Source organism: Ictidomys tridecemlineatus, chromosome 15, assembly GCF_052094955.1.
Source record: "Ictidomys tridecemlineatus isolate mIctTri1 chromosome 15, mIctTri1.hap1, whole genome shotgun sequence".
Taxonomy (NCBI): Eukaryota; Metazoa; Chordata; class Mammalia; order Rodentia; family Sciuridae; genus Ictidomys; species Ictidomys tridecemlineatus.
In genome coordinates, this window is record NC_135491.1 from 12,535,760 (window position 1) to 12,553,002 (window position 17,243).

Consider the following 17,243-nt stretch of genomic DNA (forward strand, 5'->3'; position numbering starts at 1 on the left):
AGCCCTCACCGGAGTCAGAGCAGTGGCCCAGGTGTGTGGAGGAGGCTGCAGTGGACATCCTGGGCCCCAGGTCAGGGAAGAGATCCTCTGCCTCATCACCATGGAGCCTGGAGAGCCCCATATGGGGAGCCCTGAGCCTCTGCCCTGGGTGCTGGAGTGTGCAGAGGAGGCTGGTCCTAGAGAGACCAGGCAGGGCAGAGTGGAAGGTGATGGGAGGGCAGAGCTGGAGCCTCGGGCAGGGGCTGAGTCCTTTGTTTAGGGCCTGAGTCTGGGTCTGGTCCTGTCCCCTGATTACTCTGACAGTCACTGTCCCTTTCTCAGCAGAGGTGAAGATGTGCTGAGTACTGGGCTTTGGGCAGAGAAGAAATCAATGGCCACAGCCAGCCACCATGGGTCCCTGGAGCGTGAGGGCCACTGAGTGCTCTGCTGGCTGCAGGGCCTGGGGACCCTCACCCTTCCCTGTGGACAGACACGACCTTTGCCCTGGCTCCACCTCCCAGCTCCTGTCTCCCAGGAAGAGAAACCCTGTGGGAACCACTTAGAGACCACGATTCCCCTGCGTGACACAGGAGAGAGCTGACCTGGACCCTGAGGGGAGTGTCTGCCAAGAGACGTTCCCACAGGAACCAAAAGAGCAAAGGAGGGAGGGGGTCTTTATTCAGCGCCTTTCCAGGTCTCCAAAGCCCATGGAACCCCTCCCCTCCAGGTGCCAGAGTCTCCCAGCTCTTTTCTCCATTGCCCATGGTGTGGGGTCCTACGGGGACCCTCCCTCCATCAATATGGAGCCTTGTCTGGTGGGAACTAGGAACCTCCAATGGCTGTGTGGTCGACCCGGCAGTAGATGTCCAGGTCAGGGTTTAGTAATTCCTGAAAAAGAACAAAGAGTCCTCTGACCCTGTGTCCTTCTGAGAACTGAATTCAGGGACTCCTAGGCCCTGGTCCACCTGGGACTGCTCCGTCCTGTGCCTGGCTGGGCTCAGTGGCTCCTGTTTCCAGGTCCCTTCCTCCTGTGCTCACCACCCCTGATCCTGTTTTGACTACTCTTTCCTGAAAACTCAAGAAGTTTCAGCTAGTGTCAGTTACATGGTCTGGCCTGTGGACAGTGGACCAGAATATTCATCTCCCACACTCACCTGGTAGATGGGAACGGCAGTTTTGTGGCCAGAAACAGGAGCCTGGGCAGGGGAGAAAGAGTGGACACCAGGGTCAGTGAGGGAGGCTCATCAAGGCTGAGACTCCAGGGAGCAGGTGCTGGGTGGTGCCTGGAAGGTTCTGGTCTCTGACAGGCCAGAGCTTACTCCCTGTGTCTGCTTTAGCCCTTTCTTCCCAGGAGTTACCAGCTCTGGGTCCTGAGCACCAGCCTCCACTTCAGGACAGACACCCCAGTTTCTGTCCAGACTGTGGTCCCCATCATTAACCCAGGGCCACTGATAGAAGCTCCCAGCACCCACTCTGCACCTGCTGGCCTCCAGCAGCTTGCTGAGACAAATGGAAGGAAGCAGGGTGGACTGAGGACAGAGTGATGGTGGTCCTGTCCCTGAGAGAGGCCAAGCCTCTGTCCAGGTCCAGGCAAACCTTGTCCTGGTCCAACATGAGAGGGGCCGTCTGTGCTGTACTGGGGTTGACAGTGCCCTTGACCTGAGCCTTCACAGCCAGGTCCCTGTGTGTAGGGAGCTGGGGGGACTTACCAGGTAGGTGGAGCTGTCAGAGGGACCTTGGCCTGGAACAGAGACAGAGTTAAAGGAGGGTGTGGTGAGGCCTGGGCCCCTGCAGCAGGAGGAGATGGGGTCCTCAGCTTTCAGAGGGTCAGAGGACACAACATGTCCTGGGAGAGACCCTGTGTCCCTGTTAGCGGTCCAGGGAGCCAGGGAGCCTAAGGAGGTGACTAGATGCCAAAAGTGAGGCCAGGTGGGTCCCCTGACCTGAGTGTTTGATGACAGGGCTCCTGAGGCCCAGGGGAAGGACTTGACCTAAGGAGTGGTTGACTGCAAGAGTGACACTGTGGGGCAGGCCTAGGGCTCCCAGCCACCCGCAGGCTGAAGGGGCACTCACTGGCTGTTGATGCTGGGGTGCGGTGGTCTCTGAGGCCTTGCTGGACACCAGCCCTAGGGAAGGTCAGGCTTATTCATGAGGGTCATGGACTGTGGTCAGATAGGGGATGAGGAGGGCACCCCATTTCCAAGGAGGGTGTGAAACCTTTCTTACTCCATCAGGTCTGTGTCCCAGGGGGCCCAGAAGGGAGCTGAGGAAAGGCCTTAAGTGGCCTCTTCTGCCCAGGGACAGAGGTGAATGTCCCTTCCAGATGCAGACTCAAGAGGATTTGGCTGACTGACCCTAGAAAGGGACTGCGGAATTAGGGTGAATTAAAGCAGGAGGGTTTGACTGAGTGGAAGGGTCCAGCCGTGTGGGCAGGGGAAGCAGGGTCACCATGTGGGCAGGACACTGCAGCAGCCTCTTGCATCTTGAAAATAGCTAACCTCAGTGACCCTGGTGGGGCCAGGAGTTGATGAAACATGACAGTGGCCTTGTCCTCTCTCCACCCATGTGGCCAGGAGGCAAAGGACATTCCAAGACACACTATCCTGGCTGGCCCCAGGACTGCCACCTCACATATCAGGGGTGTGGGTGACCATAAAGCTATGGGAGCTGACCCCTCCAGCCTCTCAAGACCTCTCCATGTGACTGAGTGACCTGGGCCAGGACACCCCTGATATACATAGTATCACCCCTGATTTCGGTTGGTGGAGATAGAGTGTAGGAGGTGCCGGGTTTGACACTAACTCTGTCACAGGAAGTGTCGTCGGTTTTCTGAGTGAAGGAAGGAGGACAGTGCTGTGGGGACAGGTCCCTAGTGACCAGCGCACAGAGGAGGGAGCTGTTGAGGCAGCAGCCCAGGGCCAGCAGCTGGTGAGGGACGGGGGGCGGCTGGGTGAGAGGGGATGGTCCCTGGGAATTGGGGATGTGGGAGTCAGGCCAGAGTCTGAGGATGGGCCTCCTTCCCTCAGGCCTGGGGTCACCTGGGTGGGATCAGGTGGGGGAAGCCTGGGTACCTTCCAGTTCTTGTGTGGAGCAGGAAACACCCCAGAGCGGCCACCAGAGCCACCCCGACCAGGACCCCAGTCACGATGCCAGCGACGGCCCCCACAGGGAGGCCTGGGGTCCTCTCTTCTGCTGAAAGAGAAGAGAAAGGGCTGAAGGTCAGGTCTTCAGGGGAACCAGCTGGGCCCTGCAGGGGGCCACACAGGGTGGAAGGAAATGGCACCAAGGTCCCAGTGCAGTTTGTCATGTCGTCACCATGTCCTCCCGACTCTGCTTCTGGCCATTTCTTCACGTTTGGTTGTGAAACCTGCATGTGCTCTAGCCTGACCCTCTCCACACGCAGCTGGCCCACATCCTGCTCCTGCTCCTGTTAAGGTCTCTTCCTCTTCTCTTTTATGTTAATATATTTTTTAGATGTTGAAGGACCTTTATTATATTCATTTGTTTGTTTGATGTTGAGAATTGAACCCAGGTTCTCACACAGGCCGGGCCAGTGCTCTACCACTGAGCCACACCCCACCCCCTCTTCCTCTTTTCTTCCTTCCCATCTCAGGACAGTGTCAGCGGGCAGCCCTCACAGACTGTCTAGCCCAGGCCTAGCCTCGGGTCAGATCAGAACCAAGGTGACATCAAGGCACCTAATTTCTGCGTAGTCAAGCACATTCTCTCCAGGCTCTGGCTTCTACCCCAAGCTCATGGCTGGTGCCATATGATGGCCCTTGACAGTGGAAATATATGACAGAAGCACTGGGTGGGACGGGGGCCACTCACAGATCACAGCCAGTCTGTAGCGGTCACTCCTGGTGGAACTGGCGGGGTTGGAGGCCTCACACTGATACTCCCCGGCATCCTCCTGTCTGACGGGGTCTATGCTGAGGGTCCTGTGGTCCGGGGACAGCTGCATCCTGTCTGTGAGCTGCAGAGTCTGGCTATTGAAGATCCACGTGATGGAGATTCCAGGGTCACCTGAGAGGCAGGTCATGGCCACAGAGTGTGGTTCTGTGTTGGTGGCTCTGAGGGAGGGCTGGGCCACAAGCCCTGTGGAAAAACAGCAGGGGGCTGACTGACAGCAGGCCTGAGGCCTGGGTCCCTGTCGTCCTCAGAGACGTCTGCCTGTTCTCAGGGCCATCGTGATGTGGGTGAGGGGTCCAGAGGATGAGCTGGATGGTTGAGGCCATGGACAGTGGTTGAGGACCCAGAAATAAGATGCCCTTGTTATGCTCTTGGTTCTGAAATGGTTCAAGTCTGTTCTGGGAAACTACAAAATATACTGCAATACGTTGTCCTTGGACGACCCAGCAACCTCCTCAGGTTCCTCATCTTAAAATAGGAACTTGCTCAACCTCCCTCTGACCCTAGATGACCTCAGGGAGACCCCAAACTGGTCCCTTGACATCTCACTGGGATCCAGGTGGGAAACTCCTCTCAGGCCCCAGGTCCAGCCACCTCATTATCAAGCGGGTTTTCCCGTGGACCCTTGTGTCTTATCTTCCAGAACTTCTGTGCTGGTCTTGGTGCATCTTGTGCTGCTCTAACAGAGCACCTGAGAGTGGGTGGTGTGTAAAGAAGAGAGACTCCTGCTCACTGTTCTGGAGTGAGGAAGTGCAAGATCTAGGGGCCCCATGTGAGGAGGGCTGCTTGCTGCATCTTAGCAGTGGGGGCTCCCCATGGGGAGAGATCAGAAGGGGCCACACTCACCCCTTTTCAGAAAGCCACCTCTGCAGGACCTGGTCCCCTTCTGTGACAGCAGCCTTGTTCCTTTCACAGGGACCTATGTCCTTCCCTGAGGCCATACCTCAGATTCCTGGGAGTTCAGTCACCACTACATGCTTTTGGGGGCACATTCACACCACAGCAGTGACTCTATATAAGTTTGGTTGGTGATTTCTGGAACCTGTGCCATGTATGTTGGGGAAGGAGGGATTATCAGCCTGTCCACCTTGGACCCAGGTGGGATTTGCATGGAGTAGGGCAGTTCAGTGACCACTAGGGAGTGGGGACCGCCAGCCCAGTCCTCATGACTTAGATGGTTGGATTCAGATGTAAAGGATTTCTCAGTTAACGCAGGATTGACACTCTGTCCTGGGCGGCTGTGAGGGAAGGCCTGGGCACTCTGTTGAGGGAAGGTATTTGATTGTAAAGTAAAAGTTGATTATTCTCCATTTGCTCTCACTCCCAGACCAGACTGTCCCCTCCAGGCTGCCAGTGCCCTGAGCCAATGGCTGGTCTCGGGTGCACAGATGCCTAATAGGCCCTCAGCATGCAGAGCATGGGAATCTGGCTACAGTGACATGCACTGACCTCCCACCCATGGTCTGTGTGACTTGATTCAGCAACTATGTTCCGTGTGCCTCAGTTTCCCTTTATTGGATACATGGGAAGTGGTGTCTGGTTCACCATGTTGTCTCTAAGTTAACCTTGAAATACTCACAGTAACCTGACCTTGGTTTAGAGGAGCTGCCCCCAAAGAAAAAGCCCCTACTCTGATCTGCCTCCCAGTGAGAGGCCCTGGGCTGGTCCCGGGAGGACCAGGAGCTCCAGGGGCATCTCTTTCCTCTGTTCCTCCCCTTGGGGACATGGACCTTCCTGTGGAGCCTCATAGAGGTCCATCAGGGCACCTGACTTGGTCTGAGGCACCTGTCCCTCTGTGCTCCTCACAGCCAGTCCCAGGAGAAGGAGATGCCCAAGAAAAGATACCCCTGAGCTTTCCGTCCCCCTTCATCAGCTCCAGGTCACTGAGAGTTTCCTGTTGGTGAGCTTCTCTTCTGGGTTCTGTTCCCATCAGGTTCCATGTGAAGCCTGTGTCCCCTGTGAGGGTTGTGTCCTCCCCAGGGGGCACCAGCAAGACTGTGCTCCCCCTCTACCTCCCACCTTCTTTCAGGGAACTGTCCCCTCTTACCTGCCAGCAGATCCCCTGCCAGGAGATGCCCCTCTGCAGGGACAGGCTGAGGGGGCTGCATGGTCCCTGCTGCTGCCCTGTCCCCCTCTGTGGAAGGAGCTTCAGCTGCAGACCTGAGGTGCTCCTTCCCCAGAGACCTCAGCCAGTGCTCAGGGCCCCAGTGAGTTGTGTAAGGTGCCCCACAGGATGGCCCTGACCCTCTGCAGAGTTTGGATGTCATCATTCAGATCACAATTTAAAGAAAGTGCTGCCCCTCCTTCTGACCTCAAATCACCTACGGTGACCCTTGAGGGTCCCTGGACATCTCTATAGGACCTGTCCAGCAAGCTCATCCTCAGGTGGAACAATTTTTCCATCCACTATCGAGCAACATTTTTTCTGGTACTATCTGTGCCTGTAGAAGATCAGGCTCTCAGGCAGGAATTAGCTTTACATCCAGGGGCATTAAATAATTTTCATTAAATAGTTTTCATTAAATAATTTGTCAGGGAATTAAGATGGTCCAGCCCGTCTTCATGACCTTAGTGACTGGAGAAATCCCAATGTACAGGATTTGTCAGTTTGAAGAGGACTTTTATTTCCTGGCCTGTGGATTAAATATCCCAGTGAAAGGAAACTGTGGAGATGAAGGTCACAGTGTTGACCAACCCCGGCACCTTGTCCTCTCTGCAAACACATGCTCTCGGCACTGCCCTGCCCGGCCTCGCAGGGACTCTGCAGGTGAGGCTCCCAACCTTCAAGTGTGCATCTCTGCTATTCTCCGTGGTGCATGACATGGGCTTGTGTTCCCAACCCTATGCACCTGGGGACTTCAGAGCCAGGACACAACTCAGAAGCATCTGCCCCCAGGCTGGCTCTTTCCCTCCCCTGCTCCTGACTTGGAAGGCACCAACTGACCACAGGATTGATCCAGATTCCAGACGGGCCTCCCAGGCCTCTTTCCCACCCACGCCTCCCACCCCAGATGGAGTCGGAGCAGGACAGGAGCAGAGCTGCTCATCCCCCATCTGAGGGGACTTTGCTCCTGTCATTTGGGGGAAAAGAGGATGAACATATGGCAAAGCCATGCAGGTTCCTTGTAGCTCACTGAGGAGGTAAAAGAAAGCAGAGAGGTGACAGAAAGGGACAAGTTAGTGACAGAAAGAAGTGACTTGACTTCAAGGACCCTCCCCCTGTCTGGGAAGCTCCTTCCACTACCTAGGACTTCCTGGGTCTGCGAGAAGCCCAACCCACATCCAAGCTGGACCCTAGATTGGTCATGAGAAGTCAGAGCAAGAGGAGAGTCTCTGGGATGGAGCAGGAGGCTCAGGCAAGGACAGGATTTGCTTGTGCCAGGCTAGGAAGGAACTTCTTCCATGTTTTTTTCCGGAAAAATCAAGACTCCACCCAGCACTTGATACTGTGCTCCAGGGTCCACTTACCAGAGATGGTAATATTCTTGGTTGTGGTCCTATTGAGGGTAGTGACAGAGTTATGGGCGACACACACATAGGATCCGCTATTATTTGTAGAGAGGTCGCGGACTTAGAGCTCTTGTGTGGATTCCAGGGGCCTCCCATTGAAAGACCAAGAGTACTGAGCAGGCGGGTTAGAGTCTGTGTGGCAGGAGAGGTGGAGATTTGTCCCTGGACGGAAATGTGAGTCTGGGGGGTTTATGATGGGGGCTTCTGGGCCATCTGGACAAACAGAATAAAGCCACATGTAATGTCAGAGAGAAGGGGAAGTTCCTAGACTGTAGAAGACCACAATATAACTACTGATCCATGTCACAACCTTGTTTATTTTTTAAAAGTCGAAACTAGGCTGGGGAGTACAGTGGTACAGCACCTGCCCAGCATGCATGAGGCCCTGGGTTCAAATCCCAGCACCATACACACTCACAGAAATTCTGAACCAAACACCCTTTGTTCACTGAAATTAGTCTGTGACATTCCCCTGCTTCTCTGTCCCAGGTGGCTGACCCCAGACCTCTCTAGGGAACCACAAGCCCTCCCCTCCTATTCATGGCCCAAGGCTGGGCCTGCCTGGATGTGCCTGGGGCTATTGTCACAGCCAGTCCAGGTGCCCAGGAGAGAGGGTCTGTGTACTTGGACCCGAGAGGGACTAAGTGGCCCAGCCTCTGGCCCTGTGTGTTTGAGTTCACAGCCAGGGTAATGGAGGAATAGAAGTTACTCACAGGAAATATTCAGGGTGAGTGGGTCACTGTGGCTGGCACTCACTGGGTTCTGGGTTTCACACTCATAGGGTCCTGTGTCATTCCTTGTGACATTGAATAAAGTGAGAGTCCTGTTGTTGTTGGATAGCTTCAGCCTGTCACCATCTGGTATCATCTGATTTTTTATCTTCCACAGGTAGGTCGCATAATGAATCTCAGGTTCACACGTTAATGCTAGAGAGTCCTCACCCTCCATGGGTTGGGAGTTGTTGATTGTGATGTTGGGTTTGGGTAATTTCTCTGTGCAGACAACAGAGGATTGCCCTGTGATCCCCACAAATGTGTCTTTCCACCTGAGCTGGCCTCTCACCTCCCACCAACCTGAGTCCTGAAGAACCAGGCAGAGTGGGTATCCTGGCAGATACAGGAGGATCTGAGGGATCAGAGGATGTGGGGCCCCCTGGGCTGTGTGTGGGAGAAGCACAGAGTTTCTCACAGGTGCACTTAATTGCAGAGTTTGGTCCTGGACAGACCCAGGACTGGGAGTTAGCAACCCTGTGTCTCTCCTGGTCCTCACTGGCCCTGGCTGGCCTTGAGACACAGAGTCCCTCCAGCTGCATGGACTCCAGGGCTCGGCCCACGTGTTTGTCCTTGAGCCATTGGTTCTCAAGGCCATCCTAGATGTGGGTCATGATGGGACACCCCACTGTGCCTAAACCTCAAGAAAACCCCACAACCTCATCTGAGAGTGGGGTGTGTGAACAGAAACCAGGATACAGGGGCAAGCTTGGCATTCAGTTTGGTGGTGATCCTGGGGCCACAAGGGGACAGTTCTGCTCAGGTGTTTCCTGGTGACTGACAGGAGCCAGTGGCACCTGAAAGGCAAAGCATGAGTCCAAAGAATGCTCTAGGTTGAGGGGACAGACAAGGTTTGGAGTAGAATCATGTTCCTGACCTTGGACTTTACATCCCTCTCCCCCTGCAGAGAGCAGGTGAGGCAGGTGGAATGGTCCTGAGAGACCAGTGGATGGTTCCTAACACATTAGCACTAAGAGGTGGAAGAGGGGGCCAGGACCTTGCTGAAAATAAGGCTCTCGTCTGCTTGTGTGTGGCAGACCTGGGGTAGAAATGGGGGATGGTAAAGTTTTCCCATATGGGAAAATAGTTTTAATACCCAGGATCTAAGACTCCTTTCTGAAAGAAATATTTCTCTAAGGAGCACAGTGTCTTAGACTGAGCTCTGAAGTCCTGAGGGGTCACATTATAACCCAAGGCAGTTGCTAAGGTCACTTTGAAACCAGCAACCTCCTGAGTAAGGAGAGACCTGTGGGTCCTGGTGGAGGACTGAATGGTCAGAGGGGACATCTGAGGGTCTCTGTTATGTAAAATGAGGCACAACACCAAACTCAGAGAAGTATTATTGATCATGTTAATCAATCTAGAAGTCTATGTTCCCAATTGCTATGGAGACTCAGCAACGTGGGGAAGCACCTGACACAGGCCTGTGGAATGCCTTCTTCCTGTTCTTTTCACCCCAGGAAGTGCAGTGAGATCATCAAATTGATCCAAATCAGAGCCTAGAGCCTAATGTACGTGACCGTGGCTGGAGCATCACACCATGTGGGGACAGACCTCCCTTGTGGTGATGGTGTCCTCATGGGGACACAGGCACATATGGAATAGACAGCCCCTGAGACAGCACCGTTCAGTCCAGCTCCCCCTTGGGGAAGGTCCTGGGAGTCACTGGAGGAGCCTGAGCCCCACTTAGGGACCAGGATGGAGCCACCAGTCATCTGGGTGTGAGGAGCCTGGGACCTAGGGCCTTGCTGCCCTGCCCTGCCTCTGCCCCCCTCGCTGAGTCAGTGCAGAGAGCAGATGGGGGAGATGCTCAGGCCTGTGTCCTGGCCTATTTCACATGTCATTGTCATGGAAGGAAAGAGCCCTGGAAGGGACACAGTGGGGCCTCCTTCACAGTGGGTGACATTGTCACTCATGCAGCCTGACAGGGGCACCTGCCTCAACTGTTTCTGTGCCCTTTACTACAGCCAGGAGGGGTCTGGCGCCAGGTGTTAGCAGGAGGTGGACAGGACAGATGGCCATTAGTGCAGGAGGGAAGGGCATGGCTCATTGTGCAGGGCAGGGCCAGTCCTGCCTGAATGAGAAGGAGGGAGAGGACGGACAGGCAGGAGCAAGGCAGCCAGAATCGCCATGGCAGGGAGCAGTGGGGGTACAGTGACTTAAAGCCCCAGGTCCACGAGCCTCATGGCTGCCTCAGAACTGACCCAGGGCCACCCTGAAGACCCTCCACAGCCTGGCCAACCAAGGACATCCTGTGATGTGGCTCCTGGGTGGACTCAGGAGAGTTGGTTGTTGGGATGGAGCAAGATCCTCAGCCTCCAGGAGGGACAGGGAGCAGGTGGCAGAACCCCTGGGATTGCACATGCAGGGTCCAGGCTCTGAAGAGGTTCAGGGTCATTCATTCATGATCTTCCCCCCCTTATCCCAAAACCATTGAGAGTTGGCCACACACTGGGCCCTGGGCTGGCTGCAGGCTCTGGTGGGGAGTGAGAAAGAGAAGTCCTGTTCCTTATGCTCAGAGGGCTGGGCTGGTGGCGCACACCTGTAATCTCAGGGGCTCAGGAGGCTGAGACAGGAGGATGGTGAGTTCAAAGCCAGCCTCAGCAATGGTCAGGCTAAAGCAGCTCAGTGAGACCCTGTCTCCAAATAAAATACAAAACAGGCCTGGGATGTGGTCAGTGATTGACTGCCCCTGGGTTCAATTCCTGGTACCCTTATTCTCCTTGCTACCCCCAGAAAAGAAAAAAAGAAACACCTTATGCCACAGAGGGAGTGACACCCAACACACCAGGAAACAGGAGACTTCAAGTTCAGTGAGGGAGGGCGTGGACCAGCTGTGGGAGGGGGAGGCCTGGACATTCTGTTGAGGCAGGTTTTTTGGTTCCAGAGTAAAAATTGATTATCCTCCATTTGCTCTCACTCCCAGACCACACTGTCCCCTTTAGCTGCCAGTGCCCTGAGCCAATGGCTGGTCTCTGGACCACAGACGCCTAATAGGCCCTCAGCATGCAGAGCACTGGGCTCTGGCTGCAGAGTGACATGCACCACTGATCTGCCACCCTTGGTCTGTGTGACCTGATTCATCAACTGTGTTCCCCGTTTCTCAGTTTCCCTTTATTGGATACCTGGGAAGTAGTGTCTGGTTCACCATGTTGTCTATAAATTAACCTTGAAATACTCTCAGTAACCTGACCTTGGTTTGGAGGAGCTGCCCCCAAATGAACAAGCCCCTACTCTGATCTGCCTCCCAGTGAGAGCACCCTTGATTTGTCCCGGGAGAACAGGAGCTCCAGGAGAATCTCTTTCCTCTGTTCCTCCCCTTGGGGACATGGACCTTCCTGGGGAGCCTCATAGAGGTCCATCAGGGCACCTGATTGGCCTGAGGCACCTGTCCCTCTGTGCTCACCACACCTAGTCCCAGGAGAAGGAGATGCCCAGGTGCCCTTGTCCAGATGTGGCTCCTGGGACTGTGCTCTGGCTGCTGACCACCTCCAGGAGCTACCAGATCAGGTGGCCAGTAAATCATTGCTCCCCAGCGGCTCTCAACAGGAAGCCAAACTCCAACCCTGGCCACATGTCCTCAGGGTCACCTGGAGCCAGGAGCCTGGGACAGAGGTCTGGAGCAGGTACACCCTAGGACTACCCTTCTCTGTGATGACTCCAGGGCCCTCAGGCCAGGCCTGACTCAGTCCTGCAGGGTCTTTCTCAGGGCCATGCTCCTGGGAAGGACACAGGGGCTGGGCTGGGACTGCTCTGCCTGGGCTGAGTCTCCCACTAGACCACCCTGCTCTCTGCCCATGGATTCAGGCAGAGGACTCGGATCTTCTGAAGTCTGTCTTCCCTGTGTGTGTCCTGCAGTAAGTGCTCCAACTCCACTGTGGGGACACAATGCACAGGAGGAGGGAGGCAGACCAGGTCTCAGGGTCCTGTGTGTGCAGTGGAGTTAACCCTCCAACACCCAGAGGGCCTGGACATCACTCACCATGTACGCGGAACTCTCCTGTTGCAACTTCAGTATCAAAATTGTCAGTTGTGGTTTGAAGGGTGTAGAATCTTGTGTCCTCCTTTTTCAGATTCACAAACAGCAGGGACCCATTGGGGTATACTGTCTCTCGACCACTGAAGGCAGGGCCTGGGGTAGCTGAGTGTGTGAAAATCGAGTAGGATACGATTAGACGGATGCGGTCTGTTATTTGCCCTCTGTACCAGGAGTAGCCTACAGCGTTTCCTGACACATTGTGGACAAGTAGAAGAACGTCTCTCCCTTCAGCAACGTCGGAAGGCACTGGTTCAATAGTGAGCTGGGCAGTGGGGTGCGGGTTCCAGAAGGTTAACAGTGAGACTAGGAGGGAAGAGAGAGAAATCCATCAATACTGGGACCTTCAAATGGGGTGGAAAGATGGGGCCCAGGACCTCAGCAGGAGGCTTCATTTCAGCCTCGAGGGTGTGTTGGGTGTATACATGGTTGTCCTTGGGTCAAGGCCAGCATCATGACCTCCATTCCTTCAGGACCCCTGTACCTGTCATTCTCTCTTGGGAACACCACTCCCCAGGTGTCTGCAATGCTGGCCCCTCAGAGCCCTCAGATCCCTGCTCACACCCAGGGCACCTGGGCACCCCCCTCCCCTGACCACCTCCTTACAGACCCCAGGTCTTCCCTGTGGACATTTCCCTGCTCTCTGCCCTCCTAGATCTACACAGCACCTGGCCTCACCTGCAGATCTCCCTCTGGCCTGGCCTCCTGCCCTCTAGAGAGGAAGCTCCAGGAGGCAGAGACTAGTCTGACCCTTGTGGTAGCCCAGGGCCTGGACCAGGCTCAGCCTCCTGTGGATGAGTGAAGCAGTGTCCCCGCCCTGAGCATCCAGGTGTCTGTGCCAATGTCTGAGGCTGGTGGCTTGAGCGAATGTCCACTGCTCAAGTTGCCTTTCTATTTGGAGAGTGGCCCTGACAGCTGTTAACATCAATTTTCAAAATATAAAGACATCTGGTGAGTAATTTGGAGAAGAGAACCCCTGAGCTTTCCATCCCCCTTCATCTGTTCCTGTTGGTGAACTTTTGTCTTCTGTGTTCTGTTCCCAATGGACAGAGTGAAGCCCTGTGTCCCCTGTGAGGGTTGGGTCCTCCCGGGGTCACCAGCAAGACTGTGCTCCACCTCCTGCCCTCCTCAGGGAACTGTCCCCTCTTACCTGCCAGCAGGACCCCCTGCCAGGGGATGCCCCCTCTGCAGGGACAGGCTGAGGGGGACTGCATGGTCCCTGCTGCTCTGTCCCCTCTGTGGAAGGAGCTCACTGCAGAGCTGCTGGGAAGCCGAGGTCCAGGCCAGTCAGCCCTGCTGCCCTGCTCCTCTCTGAGCTCAGCCTCCTCCCAGGGCAGGAGCACTTTCCTGGGTCACAGGGCTGGGGGCGGGGTCTCTGTGGAGGAACCTCTCTGTCCCCTCCCTCTCAGTCCTGCCTCCTGTCCCTTCTGCTTTCCCTGTTGGGTTTCACTACTGCATGCCACACCCTGAGGAGCAAGGCAGGTGGGGACGCTGTCCCCTGAGAGAAGTGGCTCACCCAGCACTGGCCTCAGCTGTGTCCTGGCCTCAGGGCTCTCAGCACCACCCAGGGAGCCCCTGGGGTCCCCTCACCCTGGGCATGTTTCCTTCATGACGGAGAATCCCAGTTTGTCCCACGTCTCCCCTTGTTCTCCCCCCTCTGGAAGGTGGATTGCTCCCGGCAGGAAGGGGTCCTACTTGGCTCTGAAGCTAGAATGGGTCCCACTGAGGAATGACTGGTGGGGGGACCTGTCCTCTATCTCTGTGTCACCAGCCTAGCTCAGAGTCCCACATCCACATGTCTCAGAGGGAGCTTCAGGGCCTTGGGGTGCAGGGGCAGGCGACCTGTGTCCTTGGAAAGGAGGATGTGGCAGTGGGAGGCAGGTGACCTTGGCTGTGCTGCCCTTGGTGAAGGATTTCAGGGGGAGATTTTCTTTTTGTTTCTTGGCATTGCTGTGGCTCAGATCTGCCATGGCCTCTGTGGGTGGCCTCTGTCCTCTCTGGATTGTTCTTTTGTGGTCACCTGCCTTTCCCCAGGTGTGTTGCCAGGAAGGAGGGAACTACACTTGGTAGAACAGGGTTCTCCAGGACCAAAAAGGATTGGTGGGGACCACAGGTATGAGCGAGGGAGCCCATGTGGCCATTGGTTCCAAGGTGGACATCAGGCTATGTGTCCACCTCCATCTCTAGCCAAAACCAATGTCCTGTCTCAAAGAATCAGCATGCGGAGGGTTGGCTGTGGGTCCAAGTGATCACCAGTTGAGCTCCTGAGGAGACCCATGGTCAGGGTCAGGGACTGTAGCAGGGATGCTGCCCAGGGTCTAAATGCTGAGAGCTGGCCCTGACACCCAGGCACAGGTGGCCCTGACCTACAAACTGCAGGGTCAGTCCTGTTCACCTTGGGTCCAGGCTGCCTGACACCCAGTGCAGGGTGAGTCTAGGGAGAGGACAGGAGTTGTCCTGAGGACTGCTGCTCAGAGGTGGGAGATGGGCACCCGGGGATGGGCAGCCTCAGGAGGAGCCATCTGTCCCCAGGTTTCAAAGGAAGGACAGGGGTGGTGTCTCTTGGAGCTTTGGGGAGAGGGAACCAGCATGGGGCTGGTCCCAGAATACCAGGTTTCTCCATCATGGCACACAGGGGCTTGGCTCCAAAGTCATCACTGTCCCTGTCTGGCTTATGTGTAGACCTGCTCACAGGGTCCAGGAACTGGAGATGCTCCCACCTGCATCTCCACCAGGGTTCCCTGGTTCCTCTGTTGGGAACAGAAAGCCCCGTGAACCCCCAGCCCCTCTGAGATGGAAACAAAGTCAGGTCCTGTGTGCTGAGCCCCCCTCATGCCCCAGACTCCTTGGGCTGCTGAGATGTCTGCAGGGACCATGGGCACAGGAATCCTCAGACCTGGTGCCCTTGAGGCTGAGAGTCACCTTCCTCTGTGGTCACATGGGGCTCTGGCTTTCCCTGGTAGAAATTCCATCTGGGATGGGGAATCTGGAGTTAGTTCCAGATCAGGCATCAGTGAGTGGAGGAAGGACAGGCAGCTGCCCAGACCTCCTGGGAAAAGGGATGTCACTCACTGGGTAGAGATGGGGAGAGGTTGTCAGGGCTGTGGAAAGAATCAGGAATGACCCCTCACTCTTAGGAGGCCTCTGTCTTCCCCCAACACCACCAGCATGGAGGCCTCATCTCTGGGCAGCCTCAGGCACTTGCTGGCCATCTTGAGAGCTGAGGCCAGTGTTCCTTTGTCCTCATGGAACATAGTCTGACTTTGGCGGCCACATGGAGGTCATGTGCTTTGATTGATTGGTTCTCCATACATTTCATGAGTATTCATGGAGCATCTGTTACATGTCGGGCACTGGGCTGGGAGTCCCATGGAGGGCAGGACAGATGTGGTCCCTGCATTCATGGAGTCTCTCTTGTTCAGGGCAGACAGACACTCGGGGAGCACCTGGAACTGAGGAGCTAGGTGAAACAGAGAGAAGGGCCACTAGTGACAGAGTGGAGGCAGCCAGGGCCTGCGCTGGAGTGGGAGCTCAGAAGGCTCCCCTGGGAAAGGGCCTTTCGGACCAGGACTTGAAGCCCGAGGACCTGCCCCTGGGAAGACCTGAAGGAATAGGGGCAGGAGCTGGCTGCAGAGGATGGCCTTCAGCATGGAGCTGGCAGAGGCCATCTGGGGCAGCTTAGAGAAGCAGGAGGACTGTGGGCTGAGGCAGAGGGCAGAGCTGGGAGCCCTGGTAAGCAGAGCAGCCAGGTTGGGCTCTGCTGCCCTCTGGTGGACAGTGAGGAGAGCACAAATGGGAGTCTAGGAAATGTTTTCTCATATCATCTTTAAGCCTGTATGAAATGTGCGTTTAATTAAAAAAAAAAAAACTTTTAGTCTTAAATTTTCAATACAACTCAACGAAGCCCTTCTGTGACCTCATATTTGTGGTCTAATGTCACGTCTAGTTTTGTCTGTAGTACTGGGGATCCAGCCCCATGTCACTACCCTCAGTCCAGGCTGGAGCCTATGTCGGCACAACGGAGGTTCAATATCCATGACCCTCACATGAGCCAGAGTGTTCAGGAGGACCGGTGCCATCCCATTCCCCACCCTTGAAGACCTGAGAGCCTAATCAAATCACTCCCCGGGGTGGTGAGGGTCTCTGGGACTCCTCTTCCCTCCTCAGGGACTTCCCCATCCCCTCTGTCCTCAGGGAGTCTGGGCTGCACCGTCAGGAAAGCTGGAGGATGCTTCCAGACCCCACCTGGAGACACCTTAGGCAGAGAATCAGGCTTCAGGATCAGAGACCCTGTCACACCTCATGATCCCCAATCCTCCTCAAAAGTCAGGCTGCAGAGGCTCGGCTTGGAATCACGGTCTTTGGCTCTTCAGTTTCTCCCAGAGCCACAGAATTTGTCCAAGATCATTTGGAGGTTTCTTCCAGCCAATCACATGAAGGTCTGGATGTGATTGGAGAGGATCACGCTGCATCTCCATGCAGTATGACCCAGGGAGTGTCTCAGGAGGCTGTGTGGGATGGGGAAGGAAGGGGTCCCAGGAACCTGCCATTTCTCCCTCACAAGGTGCCATCAGCCTTCCTGGGTGGTGATGACAGGGTGGCTAAGGCCATCCAGTTCATCCACCTGAGCCTGTGTCTACGCGTCACCTGGCTCAACATCCTGCTCATTCCTGTGTTTTGAGGAGCTTCCTCATCTGCAAAAAGAGGAGGAGGTAAAAGTTCCCAAGATCTAAGTTATTTTTCCCTAGGGAGCATTAGGCTGGGAAGTTCAAGGCCAAGGTGGTGCACTATTAGGAATTGAGGGGACTCTTTTGCCTTCTGATTTCTGGTTAGAGATTGTTCACCTTCAAAGGCATGTGGGAGGCTTTTTCTTTCTTCCTGGTCCCACAGATTACCTGGCCTGAGCACAGGTGACTTTGAAGAACCCGTATGACACTGAAGGCTGGCAGTGAGCAGGGAGAGCGCTAGGAGGCTGTCCCCTCTCTGTGCAGGATTAGGGAAGATGGAGGGGAGCAGGTGGCTGAGGAGTTTGATGG

The 17,243-nt window shown here is 55.4% G+C and overlaps 1 protein-coding gene across 1 annotated transcript; it reads right to left on the reverse strand.

Moving 5' to 3' along the window:
* Positions 1-638: 638 nt before the first annotated feature.
* Positions 639-13,421, reverse strand: LOC144371127 (cell adhesion molecule CEACAM21-like). The gene is made up of 8 exons (XM_078033342.1): positions 13,358-13,421; positions 12,154-12,399; positions 3,811-4,077; positions 3,051-3,171; positions 2,053-2,105; positions 1,689-1,720; positions 1,134-1,175; positions 639-867 (listed from the first exon to the last, which is right to left on the reverse strand). The coding sequence occupies exons 1-8, from the start codon at positions 13,419-13,421 to the stop codon at positions 802-804; spliced, it is 891 nt and encodes a 296-aa protein (XP_077889468.1). The 3' UTR covers positions 639-801.
* Between the last annotated feature and the right edge of the window lie 3,822 nt (positions 13,422-17,243).

Bases quoted from the DNA above. Each gene is read 5' to 3' on its own strand.
- LOC144371127 (XM_078033342.1), bottom strand. From the start codon at position 13,421: ATGCAGTCCCCCTCAGCCTGTCCCTGCAGAGGGGGCATCCCCTGGCAG. The intron at 3,172-3,810 runs GTGAGTGGCCCC...CTTCTCTTTCAG, and splicing joins CTACAGACTGGCTGTGATCT to CAGAAGAGAGGACCCCAGGC. The intron at 1,176-1,688 runs GTAAGTCCCCCC...TCCCCTGCCCAG, and splicing joins CTGACAGCTCCACCTACCTG to GCTCCTGTTTCTGGCCACAA.